This window comes from Chionomys nivalis, chromosome 7 (assembly GCF_950005125.1).
Source record: "Chionomys nivalis chromosome 7, mChiNiv1.1, whole genome shotgun sequence".
Lineage (NCBI taxonomy): Eukaryota > Metazoa > Chordata > Mammalia > Rodentia > Cricetidae > Chionomys > Chionomys nivalis.
Window position 1 is genome coordinate 985842 of NC_080092.1, and position 17448 is coordinate 1003289.

Sequence of the window (17448 nt, forward strand, 5' to 3'; positions counted from 1 at the left end):
ATTTGCTCATCTGGTCTTAATTTAAATTTGTTAAGTGATATTTATTCAGAAAAATTTCCATTTCCTTTAAGTTTTCCAATTTTGTGGAGTACAGGTTTTTTTTTTTTTTTTTTTTTTTTTTTTTTTTTTTTTTTTTTTTTTTGGTTTTTCGAAACAGGGTTTCTCTGTCGTTTTGGAGCCTGTCCTGGAACTAGCTCTTGTAGACCAGGCGGGTCTTGAACTCCCAGAGATCCGCCTGCCTCTGCCTCCCGAGTGCTGGGATTAAAGGCGTGCGCCACCACCGCCCGGCTGAGTACAGGTTTTTGAAGTATGACCTGATGATTCTCTGGATTTCCTGTGTCTGTTGTTATGTCCCCCTTTTCATTTTTGATTTTGTTAATTTGGAAATCCTTTCTCTTCTTTTGGTTAGTTTGGATAAAGGTTTGTCATTTTGTTGATTTTCCCAAAGAACCAATTCTTTGTCTCATTGATTCCTTGTATGTTACTTGGCCTTTTTCCTTTGCAGCTCTTAATAGCTTTTCTTTGTTCTGTATGTTTAGTGTTTTGGTTATTATTTGGCAAGGAGACTTTTTTTTATGTTCTGTAAGCTACTTGTATTTCCATAGGCATGTTCCTCTTTATGTTGGGCAAGTTTTCTTCTATAATTTTGTTAAATATGTTTTCTGTTCCTTTGAGTTGGACAACTTCTCCTTATTCTATCCTTATTATTCTTAGGTTTGGCCTTTCCATGGATACTTTGTGTTAAGCTCTTGTTAGATTTAACAGTTTCTTTGACTGATGAATCTGTTTCCTCTATCCTATCTTCAACACCTGAGATTCTCTCTCCCATCTCTTGTATTCTGTTGTTTATGCTTGCATTTATGGTTCCTGATCCTTTACCCATATTTTCCATTTCCAGAATTCCCTTGGTTTGTGTTTTCTTTATTGTCTCTATTTCGGTTTTCAAGTCTTGAATCATTTCTTTCATCTGTTTGGTTGCTTTTTCTTGGTTTTCTATAAGAGTTTTGTTGACTTCTTCCAATTTTTTGTCTTTTCCTCTAATTCTTTCAGGGAATTTTTCATTTCCTCTTTAAGGGCCTCAAACATTTTGCTAAATATTTTTAAGGTCATTTTCTTCTGCTTCATCTGTGTTGGGATGTTCAAGTTTTGCTGTTGTATAGCCATTAATTTTTGATGGGTCTGTGTTTCTCTTTGTGTTTTTGAGTATGTTCTTACCTGGTCTATCCATCTTTTCCTCCAATTGGGATAGCTGGGATGTGTCTTCAGTGGTCACTCCTGCAGGTGGCAGTGGGTCCAAGGCTCAGATGGTGGCTCCTCCAGTTGCACAGTGCTCTCAGAGGTCTGTCCGTGCTCCCGGAGGTCGCTTGGCACTCCTTGAGGTTGCTGAGGCCTTCTTGCCTACTCCCAGAGGTAGTTTTGACCTTGGTTGCCTGCTCCCCGAAGTCGCTGGGGCCTTGCATGCCTGCTTACAGAGGTCATTTGGGCCTTCCTTCCCCTGGAGGTTTCTGGGGCCTTTGGGCCTTCCTTCCCCTGGAGGTTTCTGGGGCCTTTCTTGCCTGCTCCCAGAGGTCACTCAGGTACTCCGGGAAGTCGCTCGAGCCATCCTTGTCTAAAGGTTTCTAAGTGTACCTTAGAATAAAATCTTCTCTCCAACAGCCAAAGAGCTCAAGTTGCAGAAAATCAAACTGAAGCTCTCATTTATAAGGTTGGCTGAATTACAGTGAAAATTTAAGTCCCAGCCTTGGAAAAAAAATCAGTGGTTAAAAGGTATTAATAGGTAAAGAGTGGAATATTTTAACTTGGAATGAGAATAAGTGGGAGGGCCATATTGAAGCTGAGAACTTTGAACTCTCAGATTCTCAAGGGCTTATCTCACTTTAAAAAATAGTCTCTAGCCGGGTGGTGGTGGCGCACGCCTTTAATCAGGAGGCAGAGGCTGGCGAATCTCTGTGAGTTTGAGGCCATCCTGGTTTACAGAGTGAGTTCCAGGACAGGCTCCAAAGCTACACAGAGAAACCCTGTTTCAAAAAAGAAAATAGTCTCTCCACCCCTAGTAGCTGCACTCACAGCTCCACTCCCTGAAGTATTTCTTTCCTGCCTTTGCCTGAGGAAACTAATCCTTCATTGTCTGCTAAACCACCAGAGACCTTCCCTGAAGAAGATAATACGGATATCCCTCAGATCCAGAATAGTTGTCCTAGACCTATAACCAGACTTAAGGCAAAGCAGGGGCTTAGAGGGGAGGTATAAAGTGTAGCCCATGACAAGGTGCACTACATTATTAAAGAGCTTAATGAGTTTGCAGAAGTCTGGGGGAATATGTGGGAATGGATTTTAAGGGTGAGGAATAATAGGGGAAGGAACATAAAACTGGATCAGGCTGTTTATTCATATGTGCATTCTGAGTAGAGATGTTAGGTTTAATATACATGCTTGCACAACTGAAAAAGGTGTCAAGGCGGGGCAGTAGTGGCCCACTGGCCTTTAATCCCAAAACTTGATCTCAATTTCGAGGCCAGCCTGGTCTACAGAATAAGTTTCCAGGGCAGCCCACAGGCAGCCACTACACAGAGAAACCGTCTCAAAACAAAACAAACAAAAAACAAAAACAAGGGCTGGAGAGATGGTTCTGGTGTTAAGAGCATTGACTGATCTTCTAAAGTACTAGGATTCAATTCCTAGAACCCATATGGCAGCTCACAACTGTCTGTAATTCCAGTTTCAGGGGACTCGACACCCATGACAAAACACCAAAGTGCATAAAATAAAAAATTTAAAACAAAACAAGGCGTCAAAAGTCTGCGTGAATTGTTGGCTGAAGCAAAAGACCAAAAAGGAACTGGAGATGGCTGATGAAGGGATTTTAAGGCTCAGGGAATTGCAATGCTATGTGGGTATGCTGTGTAAAACCTAATCCTCCACCATGGGAAGGCCCAGGAGACATGCCTTCATTAATTGTATAAGACACAAATGGGGAGCTCAGATGGATGAATTCAATGCAATGGGTGTAGTTGAGCCCAAGGTGGCAGGGTCCAAGTGTCAGCACTGAACTGCCTAAGGCACGATGATCATAGTTATCACGATGAGCAGACAGAAAAAGCAATGTCTATAAGGGCCTAACCTGTAATGGTCAGCACAGGCAAACTGAAATTTATGGTGGCATGACTCGCCATGTTGTTGGCATGTATGAAACAGATAAGAGCCACTGAAGTTTTGTATAAGCAGAAAAGTTCTCAAACAAATGAAAGGCTATACTAGATCATGGCAAAACGGGATCTCAGCATGTGAATCAATTTTCAGACTTGACCCAGTATGCAAACCCAGAACCCCTTGAGTTAAGGGATGCCCAGATTCCCCTGAGGAAGGACCTTGAAAAAGGTTTTCCTGTTAGCCTTTCTGCAGTCCTTTCCCAGAGGGACCAATGGCCTTTCATGAAGGTAACTCTATAGTGGAGGAAGGGGTGGGGGCAAAATTTGTGTTTTTGGTGACTACTGAATGCTGTTCTGAATTAATGCTGATTCTGGGAGATTCAAAGATACACTGTGGCCCTCCACGTACAGTAGGAGCTTTTGGAGGTCAGGTGATGAACAGAGTCATGCTAGGTCCAGTGGGTCCCTGAACTCATTCTGTGATTATTTCCCAAGTCCCAGGATGTATAATTGGAATAGAGACACTTAGAAGTTGGCAGACTTCTCATAGCTGGAAAGACTGAGTGGAAGCCAATGGAGTTGCCTCTATTAGAGAAAATAGTGAATCAAAGACAGTATCACATCAATGAAAGAACTGAAAAAAAAAAAAAGTAAGTTAGGTGTGGTAGCACACCTTTGATCCCAGCATTCCAGAGACAGGCAGGTGGATCTCTGTGAGTTTGAGGCCAGCCTGGTCTACAAAATGAGTTCCAGGAAAGCCAGGGCTATTACACAGATAAACCCTGTCTTGAAAAAGAAACAAAAGAATTACAAAAATTAGTGCCACCATCAAAGTCTTAAAAGATGTAGGCACAGTGGGTTCCACCACATCTCCCTTTAACTCTCCTATCTGGCCAGTGCAGAAGATGGATCATGAAGAATGACAGCTGACTATTGAAAACTCAATCAGGTAGTGATTCCAATTGCAGCTGCTGTACCAGATATGGTGTCCTTACCTGAGCAGATTAACACAACTCCTGGTGCATACTGAACTAGCAGGTGCCTTTTTCTGTGTATTTGTTCATAAAGACCACCAAAATGAATGTTTTCAGTTGGCAAGGCCAGAATTTTACCTTTCCAGTTTTACCTCAAGACTATATTAACTATCCAGGCCTATGCCATAACTTAGAAAGGATCTTGATCATCTGTCTCTTCCACTAAGTGCACACTGGTGCACTATATTGATGACATTATGCTATTTGGACAAAGTGATCAGGAGGTAGCAATAACTTTGAACTCATTGGTAACACATATGTGCATCAGAGGATGGGAAATAATCCAACCAAACTTCAAGGACTTTCTACCTCAGTGAAACTCTCAGAGGAGTGCAGTGGTATAGGGCACGCTGGGATATTCCTTCTAAGGTAAAGGTAAGTTATTGCCACTGGCCCCTCCCATCACCAAGGAAGAAGCACATTTAGTAGGCCTAACTGGATTCTGAAGACAGCACATTCTTCATTTGAGTGTTATTCCTACCCATATTCCAAGTGACTCGGAAAACTGCTAGCTGTGTGTTTGTGTGTTCAGCAGTGGGGTGGGAAGTCCTGGAACAGGAGAAGGCTCTGCAAAAGTTTCAGGCTGCTCTACCACTTGGACCATGATCCAGCAGACCTGATGGTACTTGAGTCAACAGTGGCAGATAGGGATGCTGTGTGGGGAGCCTTTGGGACTTTGGTTCTTTGGCCTGCCTTTGGGGCTTGCTGGAAACTTTTTTTTTTTAAATATTTATTTATCATGTATACAATATTCTGTCTGTATGTCTGCAGGCCAGAAGAGGACACCAGACCTCATTACAGATGGTTGTGAGCCACCATGTGGTTGCTGGGAATAGAACTCAGGACCTTTGGAAGAGCAGGCAATGCTCTTAACCACTGAGCCATCTCTCCAGCTCCAACTTTTTTTTTTTAAACGTATTTATTATGTATACAGTGCTCAGATTTGTAGAGGTCTGCTTCACAAGGACACCTTCCTTTTGATGACCCCGTGTAATGCACGTCTGCTCTATGTGCTACGGTACAGTTCATGAGTCAGGCAAGGGGTTCGAGACTGAAACACAAACACACACACACACACACACACACACACAGACATGGGTCATCCTTGAAACAAGAATGCCAATAATGCTCCTTTTATTGTGTTCCAGGGCAGCTTATACAGGGTCTCCTTGACTAATGGCCATGCTCTAATTCTCAGCTGCAAGCCTACTAGAAACCATTCCCCTGCCATCAGGAACTCCTGAGGGTCTCGTGCTTGCAGCAGCTGCAGGAAAACAAGTTGTTCACCCCTGAAAGGCAGGGGGAGTCACAGGAAATTCAGGGTCTGGAGATCCACAGTCCCCAACCCCAACCCTCCCTGTTAGGGTAGGAAGATTCAAGGATTAGAGCAAACCCGTAGTGCTGGATATGAGCATGCTCACTCTAATGGAAACTAGAGTACCAGCCCATCTGGTTGCTCTTTTCCCAGAGCAGATCTGGGCATTACTCATCTTTGAGGTAAGGTGTTGGTGCACGTGGGGTCAGCATGAAAGGCCACATGTGGGAATGGTGTATTGGGAGGCTGCCTATTTGTGGTCTAACCTGGACACTACCGAACCTAGCGCAGTCACCACCAGTGCAATAACCTTTGTCAGCCAACCTCTACTTTATCATGAGAAAGAAAAGCACAGGAAGGAATCTCCAGGGTTATGTCCAGGAATGCACAAATAATACAGTGTGCCTGAACCACAGTCGCTGTCCCACATAGTCAAAAATCAGGTGGCCCTAGGGCTCCATAAGAAAACTGGGAAAGCACATTTTTCCTTCACTGGAGATATCACTAAGCAGCATTCTGGCTAAACACCCCACTCAACCTGACTATGTCATAACACATCAAGCTATGTAGGATTTTCCTTGTATTTCCTCAGAATCAGATTTCTCTATAGAGGTCTTATTTATATAAAAATCTTTTTTATTTCAAGTAATTGTCCAAACTTCCAAATGCAAACTTTAACTGAAATCATAAAGGGTTAATGAATTACAAAGTCTCTCTCTTTGGATATAAGCTTGTTTGCACAAAGCCAAGGCCGACAACCTTACACCTCTACACCTGCTGTGTCCACACTGGTCACCATTCGGCTCACTCCATATTTATGATGGCAGCACTTGGTATAATTATACCCGCTGCTAAACTTCAGGACCATAAAGATTATACATTATACAGCGCAAGAGCAGCTTACAAATGTTTCCTTGAAAAGGCGATACTGTACTTACCCTGCATATTACGTTTTCAAAACAAAACCCCAGCAGTGCTCTCAGTCACTCGACTGGCTCAGGCTGATGGGTGTCCCACTCAGCTCCGTCATCACAGAAAGGAAAATCAATTTCCAATGACCACAACAGGAAAGAACACAGCTAGCCATCACTCTCTCTCAGCCTGAAGCTTTCTCTAGGTTTACTCTGAAGCCTACCAACTCCTCAGTTAAGAAACTGATTGAGATACCCACAGAAACAGCTGACCTGAGCTAATGGGAGCTCAGACTCTGGCCTGCCAGCGTAGGACCCTGCATAGGTCCAAACTAGGCCTCTGAATGTGGGTGACAGTTGTGTGGCTGGGGCAGCCTGAGGAGCCACTGGCAGTGGGGCCAGGATTTATCCTTACTGCTTGAGTTGGCGTTTTGGAACCCATTCTTTGGAAGGATACCTTGCTCAGCCTAGATATAGTGGGGAAGGCCTTGACCTGCCTAGACTTTGGGGACTCTTCATGGGAAGCCTCACCCTCTCTGAGAGTAGATGGAGGTCGGCTTCAGGGAGAAGATGGTGGAAGGAGGGGAAGGAGTAGGAACTGGGATTGGTATGTAAAATTTCAATTAAATTAAAAAAAAAAAGCTGAATTCTGGGTTTTCCTTTGTATTTTGTATATGTAACTATGCCTATGACCAAATCCTATCCTTGTTTTCCTAAACTTGGCCCCAACAGGCCTGGTTTGGGGAGCTTGTCAGGCCATGAGGCTAAGGCTAGCAGACCCTGGTGGCCTTCTTCTTTTTGTTGCTGTTGTTGTTTTCTTCAAAATAGGGTTTCTTTGTAGCCCTGGCAGTTCCGGAAATCATTCTGTAGACCACTGTAGCCTTGAACTCAGAGATCCACCTGCCTCTGCCCCCTAGTGCTGGGATTAAAGGCGTGTGTCACCTCGTCCAGCCTGTGGTGGTCTTCTGACATGTCACTCCAAATTGTGTCCAAGACCATCATTCCTGATGGCCATAGTAGTCCGAGCCTCCCAAGTCCCTGTAAGAAGAGTGGCTGGCTGTTGGCCGCAGAATCTCACCTGACCTGGGTAGCAGTCAGCTGCCAAGGTACAGGAGACAGAGGAAGAAGGGACCTGGCTGAAGCCTTGACACACAGAAGCAGCACCTTGCTTTTCCATGGTAGAAATGAAGCCCCTGCTTCTTTGACTGTCATAGCTTGGACATCAGGGAGACTCACAGGCTCCTGGACCTTGCTGCTGGTCATAACACTTGGGTTTCCAGCCGCCGGACTTCCTTGACCACCAGGTCAATGTTAATAATCGGGCTGAAGTAGAGAGCCCAGTAAAACAGACAGCTGCAGACGAACTGTGGAATGAGAGGCCAGAACATGGCCATGAAGAGCCCCTGCGTAGACACTTTCCAGAAATGGCTCCACATCCTTTGGGGCACAGTCCTGAAAAGAAGAGAAGAGTGGTGGGCGGGCTTGGACATGCTGGGGTACTGAGGTCTGCCCCGTCATCTGTTCCCACACTACCTTACCTGTCGACAGCTCCTAGCACAAGTCCCTGTGGATGTTCTCTGGGCACACGGGTACAGCCTCAACTCTACCTGCTTTGTGGTATTCCCCCCTCCCCGGGCAAAGTTTCATATAGCTCAAGCTGGGCTCAAACTTGCTATGTGGCTGAGGATGACCTTGAACTTCTCATCTTTCTGCCTTCGCCTCCTGAAGGCTGGGATCGTCAGGCATGTGCCACCATATCCTGTGCTGGGGACAGAGCACGAGTATGGATACACACATTCTCTAAATGAATAAATGACACACGAGAGAGTCTTACAACTATTTACAAGGTCAGGAATCCTATGACAGATGGGATACCAACATGAAACTGTGTGGTGGCCTGTCTGCCTGGAACAGTCTTCCTAAAACAACTGGAATTGCTCTGGCGATGCCTGCTCTGTCTATCTGGAGGAACGTGAGCGTGTGTTCTACAACTAGGCTGTACTTCCAGCCCCTCCCTCCTGCATTTTCCCCATGTGGTTTGATTTGGACACATGCTTCATCTTGAGCTTGGCCGTGAAAACCTAGCACACTCCTGCAGTGTGACATGTCTGGGTAGGCACATGACTCAGCTGGACCAACCAGAATAAAGGCTTATTTCAAGTGTTATAGGAAAAGAAGTGCTTGTTTTTTCTTGGCCTTGCTAGGCAAGTTTTGGGGCAGCCATAGGCCATGAGGTGCAAGAAGAGCTAAGTAGCACAGGGAAGGGCAGCCTATGGTCAAGGAGGCCCTGAGGGAGGCAGTCCTGAGGAAGAGTATTTGGGTCTCTGAGTCCAAAACATGCTTTCTACTCTGGGTGGGCATTTCTTTTGTATTAAACTCAGGCAGATTCTTGCTACTTGCCACCGAGATCTACTCCACGACCAAGCTCTCAGCCTACATTAATCTAGGGAAACAGAACACTACAGAATTTCCTAGGACGCTGCTCCGGCCTTTACTGTACTGCTTATTCTACGGATACTCTGCTTTTCCTTCACTTATTCCTCAATTATTAAAATCCTTCAAACATCTCCCCAGACATCATCTGGTTTCTTATCAAATAGAAATGAGATATGGAAGCCAGGCATTTGAGGATATACTTGTAATCCCAGCACTTGGCAGGGAGAGGCAGATGTGTTAAGTTTGAGACCAGTCATGAAGGCTACATAGACACACACACAAGTGGAAATATTTAAACAATTAGTACTAAGAGTTAGGCCTGGTTTGGTAAGTCTGAAACCAGCCATGAATGATGACTGACACACACACTCATGAGCAAAAACAAAAAAAAAATTAGCACTTGCCAAGCCTGGTGGCACATAACTTTAATCCCAGTCCTTAGGAGACAGAGGCAGACAGATCTTTAGGAGCTTGGTCTACACAGTGAGTTCCAGGCTAGATAGAGCCACAAAGCAGGGGTCTCAAAATAAAATCAATGACCACAAAGAGCCAGGCACAATAGTGCATGCTTATAGTCCCAGCTACTTAGAACCCTGAGGCAGATAACCAGGTTGATGCGACAGCATATGTTGGTGTTTTGCCTGTATGCATGTCTGTGCATGGGTGTCAGCACTTAGTTACAGACAGTTGCTAGCTGCCATGTGGGTGATGGGAATTGAACCCAGGCCCTCAGGAAGAGCAGCCAGTGCTCTTAACAGCTGAGCCACCTCTTCAGCCCTCCTACAGGGCAATCTTAAAAAAAATAAAAAAAAAAAGGCCTTTTCTCAACTGACGTTCCATCATCTCTAGCTTGCACCAAGTTGACAAAAAATGAGTCAGCATGGGGTCCACATTGTTCTGAGTGCCTGGACCTAAGTATGCACTATTGTGCTGGCTCTTTGTGCTCACTGGCTTTTGTTTTGTTTAGTTTTTAGGTTTTTATTTTTATGTAGTTATTCTTTTATTTTGAGACAGGGTCCCACTTTGTAGCTGTCTAGCCTGGAACTCACTATGTGGATCTATCTGCCTTTGTCTCCCAAAGACTGGGATTAAAGGTGTGTGCTATCAAGCTGGGCTTCGTTATGGTGTTTTATCATAACAATAGAAACCTAACGAAGACAGACCCAATTTCTAACAAAATAAAACAAAGAAACCAAAAAAAAAAAAAAAAAAAATCAGGAACAAAACCAAACCACTATGCATAATGTAGTCTGTTACTATACATAAGTAACTTATTTTCTGCTTAAGGAGTATTTGTGAAACCAGAGACTGAATAGTCTAGGTAGTCTAGGTAGAATTTTGTTAGACATATTTTTTTTAGACCTATTCTTATTTACTTAAATTATGTGTATATGTATGAGTTTCTGTACATGAAGGCAGTACCCTCAGAGGCCGGAAGAGGATGTCAGATTCCCTGGAGTTGGAATGACAGGCCATTGTAGGTACCTGATGTGGGTGCTGGGGACTGATCTCCAATTCTCTCCAAGAGCAGCACTTGTTCTGAATTGCTGAGCCATCTCTCTCCAGCACAGAATCACCCCCGACTCCAAGTTCGAAAAACACTTTAAAGGGATCTTCATCACTGGTATCTCTTTACTACCCCTGTTATTCCAACCATCTCCCACAGGAAGGCACTTACTTCAGCTCACTTCTTGACCAGATCTTCCAAAAAGAGAACAACTCCAGAACAGACAGCAGCATGGCGTTGACGATAAGGAAGCGTGATGTCCAGTAGTGAACCTCCAGCCAGCCCCAGGCAAACTCTGCGATCAGCTGGTACGGCAGGAAGGAGTACTTGACAAGGAATTGTCGCCATTGCCTCCACGTGGGCTCCCTCAGGTCCTTGAAGAACGCACGGAGTCCCAATCACAGGACTGACTTACACAAGTCAACTCATACATCCCTTTAACAAGCTAAGTTTTTTTCAGACAGCATCTTGTCATATAGCTCTAGTTGGCCTTGAACTCACATTTTTTTCCTGCTTCAGTTCAGAGCTCTAGGATTAAAAGCATATGTATGGCTTAAAATAGAGTATTAGTTTATCAATCTCACTTGTAGTATTTCCTTTTAGAATAGGTGAAGATGGGGCTAGAAAAATGGCTCATTGCTCAAGGATACATGCTGTCCAAGCACAGGGGCCAGAGTTTGAATCTTTCATATTTCATAAAAGCCAGGTATGGAGCCAAGCACTGATGGCGAAGGCCTTTCGTCTCAGCACTCATTCACGGAGACAGAGGTCAGTGAATCTCAAAACACACACACACACACAAAAAAAAAAAAAAAAAGAGAAAAAAGGCCGGGCGGTGGTGGCGCACGCCTTTAATCCCAGCACTCGGGAGGCAGAGGCAGGTGGATCTCTGTGAGTTCGAGACCAGCCTGGTCTACAAGAGCTAGTTCCAGGACAGGCTCCAAAACCACAGAGAAACCCTGTCTCGAAAAACCAAAAAAAAAAAAAAAAAAAAAAAAAAAAAGAGAGAGAGAAAAGAAAAAAAGAAAAGAAAAAATTCTTTTTCCTCCTTCCTTTCTTTTCGAGACAAGGGTTTCTCTGTGTAGCCCTGGCTGTACTGACTGAAACATGCTCTACAGACCAAGCTGGCCTCGAACTCACAAATTCCACCTGCCTCTGCCTTCCGACTGTTGGGACTAAAGGTGTGCAACCACCACTGCCCAGTTAAGAAAACGATCTCTTGATAGTGTATACTTTCACTTTTAATTCACTTTTAACAGACAAAAAGTTAGCTTGATGAACAGTCAGGGGCTACTGGTGCTTATGGAAACACAACATTTCACAGCTTCTCTGTAAAAGCTGGCAGTGGTGGCGCACGCCTTTAATCCCAGCACTCGGGAGGCAGAGGCAGGCGGATCTCTGGGAGTTCGAGGCCAGCCTGGTCTACAAGAGCTAGTTCCAGGACAGGCCCAAACCTACAGAGAAACCCTGTCTCGAAGAAACAAAAAAACAAAAAACAAAAAAAAGCTGGAAACTGGGTGATTAGAGGAATATCCCGTAAAGCACAATTTCAACCAAGATCAGTAGGCAGGAACTTGATTGCTATGTTTAAAGGAGCTTGTGGAGACGTGGGAATTCTGCTTTAGTCGGGTTAGAGAGATGTCTCAGTGGTTAAGAGCACTGCCTGCCCTTGCAAAGGTCCTGAGTTCAGTTCCCAGCAACCACAGGGTGGCTCACAACCATCTGTAATGAGATCTGGTGCCCTCTTCTGGCCTGCAGTTATACATGAGAAAGAAAACCGAGAATACTGTATACATAATAAATAGATTAAAAAAATTCTGCTTTAGCATTTATGGGTGTGGGTTACTAACCATGATTCCTATATATATGACAGTTTTTGAAAAAGACAGACTATAAGAATTAATTAATCCAATAGTAGCAAAGGACGTTACTCTCAAATGACCAAGCAGAATCAGAGAAGCCATCCTAGTAAAAAGAATCCTACAGGAATTGGAGAATGACCCATAATATGGAAAAAAAAAAAAAAAAAAGAAAAAACAATTGGCTAATGCCAGTAGTCATAATACCCTGAGTGTGGTCTTCAGGAAAGATCCAAACCATGCTTTGTAGTAGGCTAACTACTACCCTTCAGGGGTTCTGCCAAATTTGAAAGTCCATACATCTAATCTCTTAGAATGCTCTGCACCTTCAATGACTTCTTTAGCAACAAAAGCAATGCTTTTTACAAAAAAATATTTCAAGACTAAAAGGGTCATGCACTATTCACAAGCTACCAAAAGGCTGGGGTATTGTCTCCAGTTCTGTATGACATGGAGGTAGGGTAGAATTATCTTTTCCAGGAAACATTTAGACCTACCAGAAGCTTGGTGAGGATGTCTTCCCCAGAGTTGTCTTCTTGCAAGGGGCAGATGGTATGGATGAAGGGTAAGAAGGAGTCTGTGTAGTCAAACAGGTACAGGTACAGCAAGCCAAGCCTTGGGGAGCTCTTGAGGGCATACAGCAAGAACAGAGATCTGCCTGGGTTCACAGCCTGCAGAGGACAAGACAGAGAACTATATTACATACATGGTGGCCAGCTCTTCATCTGCCCTCCTTCAATGTCCCACGATTTTTACCACTAATCTTTTGTGTCCTATAGAGTCCACTGCTATAGAGTGCTATAGATACCCAGAGTTGGAGTATACTGTAAAAAGCTCCAGTCTTGCTGGGCATTATTGCACACAGCTCTAATTTCAGCAGGAAGCCAGAGAATCTGAGGCCAGCCTTGGTATCAGAACAAGTTCAAGGGTAAGCCACATACCAAGAGTATTCCAAAATCCAGGAGGTTAGCTAAGTGTAACAGTGCATGTCTTTAAACCCAGCTTCAGGAGATTCATTGCCTTCTTCTGACCTCTGAGGGCATTTGGCACACATACAGTACTCAGACATAGAAGCAGGCCATACATTCAAACACATTAAAAAAAAAAAAAAAAGATTATGCTGGCAAGATATCTTAGTGCACAAAGGCACTTGCCACCAAACCTGAAAACATGAGTTTGATCCCTGGGACTAAGATGGCAGAAGGAGAGATTTCCTTCCAGTATTTGTACACTGTCCTGACTTCCACATGTGTGCCACAGCGCTGCATGCATGCTCACACACCCAGAAAGAAATAAGCATAATAAAATATAAACAGTATTATTAGACACACCACAAGCCTGGCAGGGTGTTGAACACTTATCATCCTGGCACTTACAGAGGAGGTAGGTGGACTGTTCACTGATGTAGACTCCACCCTGTCTGTGATCATCACAAACAAAAACCGAAACCCAAAACAACAAACTGCACAAACTTCCAACTGAGGAACACTATACCCATTCTTCAAAAATTAGGATAAATTATAAAAAAAACTTAGGATAAATTTTAAAAAAAGTTAATTTTAGAAGTCAAATATGATGCTGGGCATATTGGCACATGCCTTTAAATCCCAGCAGTTGGAAGGTAGAGGCAGGCATATCTCTATGAGTGCAAGTCCAGCCAGGTCTACATAGTGAGTTCTAGAACAGCCAGGGTTACACGGTGAGATCCTGCCTCAAGCAAACAAACAAGAGTCAAGCATGGTGATTAAAGCACGTAATTCTAGCAATTGGGAGCCTGAGGCAGGCATGTCTAGACAACAGGGAGATTTTGCCTCAAATAAATGTTTCTATCTGTTTGCCTAGCTGTTGATAGAGCAATCACTCAACCAACCATCTATCCATGTGTTAGGTATTGAACACAGCCCCCCCCCCCATGTAGGAATGTTAATATTCTATCACTAATCTACCCCAGTGACTTCCTTATTCACACAGCCACTTTCTTTTTCAGTGGATATCTGTATGTCTGTGTCTATTATTTAACTGTTGCTAATGATGGGCACAAGTTTCTTCTGTGTGTCTGTGGAGGTGTTCTCCCCTTGTGCAGAGGTCACAGGTCGACAATGGTGACCTCTTCTATTACTTTCTTATTTTTGTGACACAGTTTCTCAGTGAACCTAGACCTTATCAATTTGGCTACACTGACTGGCCAATAAGATTTTGGGATCCACCTGTTTCTGAGCCACCATGCCTTGTTTCTCCATGGGTGCTGGGATCTGAACTCAGCTCATGTTTGCACAGAGAGCATGCTACCCACTGAGCAATTTCTTCAGACCCTTTGTTGACAGAGGTTTCTGTCCCACCTGGTCCCTTAGCCGTTCTGTCCCAAACAAACTCAGAGAGGTCTACATTAATCATAAACTGGTTGGTCTATTAGCTCAGGCTTCTTATTAACTAATTCTTACATCTTAAATTATCACATAATTCTTGTCTATGTCAGTCACGAGGCTTGGTACCTTTTATCAGTGGGACATTCTTATCTTCCTCTGTGTCTGGGTGATGACTGCAGACTCACAGCCTTTTTCTTCTTCCCAGAATTCTCCAGTTCTGGTCTCCCTACCTATACTTCCTGCCTGTCTACTAGCCAATAAGCGTTTTATTAAAACACCACAAGATCATTGTTTCACAGCAACCCTTAGATTGTTTTGGGTTTTTTTTTTTTCTGTGTAGCCCTGGCTGTGCTGGAACTCCCTCTGCAGACCAGGTTGGTCTCAATTCAGAGATCCACCTGCCTGTCTCCCAAGTGCTGGGATTAAAGGCATGCACCACCACCTGGCTCCTTTAGGTTGTTTTTAATGTACTGTTATGATCAATTACATTCAATTTTCTTCCCCAATCAGACTTGGTGAAACATGTCTGTAATCCCAGCACTCAGGAGTCTGAGGCAGGGGAACAGGAAGTTCCGGGTCAATTTGGACTACAAAGACAGACTGTGTCTAAGAAACAAAACTTTTGTCTAAGAAACAAAACTTTTGTCTAAGAAACAAAAGCCAGCGCAGTTTACATTGGGATGTCATTAAACTGTTCTCTAGAAAGGCTCAATTCAGGAGCTACAAACAGGAATGGGCTTTTTCATGTTATACCAAGAATGGATAAAAGTTGGGACTGGAGAGGTGGCTTAGAGGTTAAGAGCACTGGATGCTCTTCCAGAGGATGTGGGTTCAATTCCCAGCACCCACACAGCAGCTCAAAACTGTCTATAACTCCATTCTAGGGGATGTGGTTCCCTCACATGGACATACCTTTAGAAACAACACCAATTCACATAAAATAATAAGTTATAAAACAATAATTTATATATATATAAATAAAATGGGATGGACAGCAGTGGTGCACACATTTAATCCCAGCACTTGGGAGGCAGAGGCAGGCAGATCTCTGTGAGTTTGAGGCCAGCCTGGTCTACAATAGCTAGTTCCAGGACAGGCTCCAAAGCTACACAGAGAAACCCTGTCTGGAAAAGTAAATACAAACAAAACAAACCGAAACAACAACAACAACAACAACAACAAAAGAATAGACAAAAGTCACTTGATTGGCCCATCTACACACCTCTGAGCAAACAAACATTTTCCACTATATGTCTAAGAGTTACATGGTTTTGTCTCTTTCAATACGCATGTATGAATATCCCAGATATTTGCTCTTCAGTACAATATACATTACATTCTGCCTGTGAAGGAGAATCAACTGATATGGTCACAATGAAAATCAAGTTATCAAGCACAGTACGATGAAGCTGTGTATTATTTGTGACTGAATACCCCACTGCTCTACATGTGCCGTAAACAGTCGTCTATGCACGAGAACGCCTGAAGCAGCACTGCTAGTGGCAGTGCAAAGAGAAGGGCTGCTGCTGTCACCAGCAGGGAAATCCAGGGAAGGAGAAACAACCATGCATCCTGTGAACGCCACCCAGAGACTAGGGACAGAGGCCTGAGACGGCCGTGTAGCACCACGGCACTGTGACTTCAGTGTCTGAAATGCTTTTCTTCTTAATTTGCAGAGTGAGGAGGAAGACGATGGCTAGTTGTTTTCTATCATTTCCTCCGCAGTTAAAAACAAGCGTTTAGCCGGGCGATGGTGGCGCATGCCTTTAATCCCAGCACTCGGGAGGCAGAGGCAGGCGGATCTCTGTGAGTTCGAGACCAGCCTGGTCTACAGAGCTAGTTCCAGGACAGGCTCCAAAGCCACAGAGAAACCCTGTCTCGAAAAAACAAACAAACAAAAAAAACACCAAAACCAAAAAAAAAAAACCAAGCGTTTACCTTGTACTCCCAGAGATTCTGGGGTGGCTTCACACCCAGGGCTCTTACCCGCTCCAGCTCCAGGAGGATGACTCTTCTGTGGCTACTGTTTTCTATGGTGTATGGTGCTTTGGAAAATTCTTCCTCTGTCAAAGTTAAAAGCAACCTGGAGGGGTAAGACATAGAAATGACTTGAGATTATAGACGGGATGTAGACTTTGCACACTGAATTTTGTCTTAGTGTGCGTGGAAAGGCAGAATGTTAAATGCTGGCAGCAGTGCCCATGACTGCCAAGAGCAGTTTGTTTACTACCAGCCAGTCACCAGCAGGAAGTACCCATAAACTCTTGTCGCTAACTATTTAACTCTGCAGAGTAGCATTGTACTCACTGTGCAGATCAGAAACCGGCTTCAGAAATAAAGTGACTTGCCTTAGGCACATCAGGGTGCTTGTTCTGAAGCCTCTGATCTATCAGTTTCTGATTCCTGTTGGCATATATTACTTTGTTTTTAAAGGGGTGTGTGTAGGAGAAAACTAGAAGGAAATCCAACTGAACAAGGTTCCATTAAGAGTGGTTGTTTTAGCTGGGCTTACTACTACACATCTCTAATACTGGTGACTTGGAAGGCTGAAACAGAAGAATGGCTAAGACTGAGGCCAACTTGGGCAACATCAAGATCTCAATCTCAAAAACAAAAACAAAACAACCCCAACCAAAAAACACTGTATTGGGAAACTGATTCAACTTAACAAAAGTTATAAATCCTTTATTTTCCTCATCAATAAACAATTATCTAGTGGCTAGAGAGACGGCTCAGCTCTTCCAGAGGACCTGGGTTCACTCCCAGCACTGATATGGTGGCTAATGATTACATGTAACTCCAGTCAAGGGGATCTGAATGCCATCTCCTGGCCTCTGAAGGTGCCAGATATAACCATGGGCGTAGACAAAA

The 17448-nt window shown here is 43.9% G+C and overlaps 1 protein-coding gene across 3 annotated transcripts in view; it reads right to left on the reverse strand.

The window, feature by feature from the left end:
* Nucleotides 1-5201: 5201 nt before the first annotated feature.
* Bfar (bifunctional apoptosis regulator) overlaps nt 5202-17448 on the reverse strand; it is a 30821-nt gene continuing 18574 nt past the window's right edge. For 2 of the 3 annotated variants that reach the window (XM_057775960.1, XM_057775961.1), the window contains exons 5-8: nt 16516-16660; nt 12709-12882; nt 10524-10726; nt 5203-7861 (exon numbers count right to left, since the gene is read on the reverse strand). In XM_057775960.1, coding sequence (XP_057631943.1) covers nt 7669-7861; nt 10524-10726; nt 12709-12882; nt 16516-16660 — 715 coding nt within the window. In that variant the 3' untranslated portion in view covers nt 5203-7668. Of the gene's footprint in view, nt 7862-10523; nt 10727-12708; nt 12883-16515; nt 16661-17448 lie in introns of all 3 variants that reach the window. The other variant, XM_057775962.1, reaches the window with a different exon arrangement.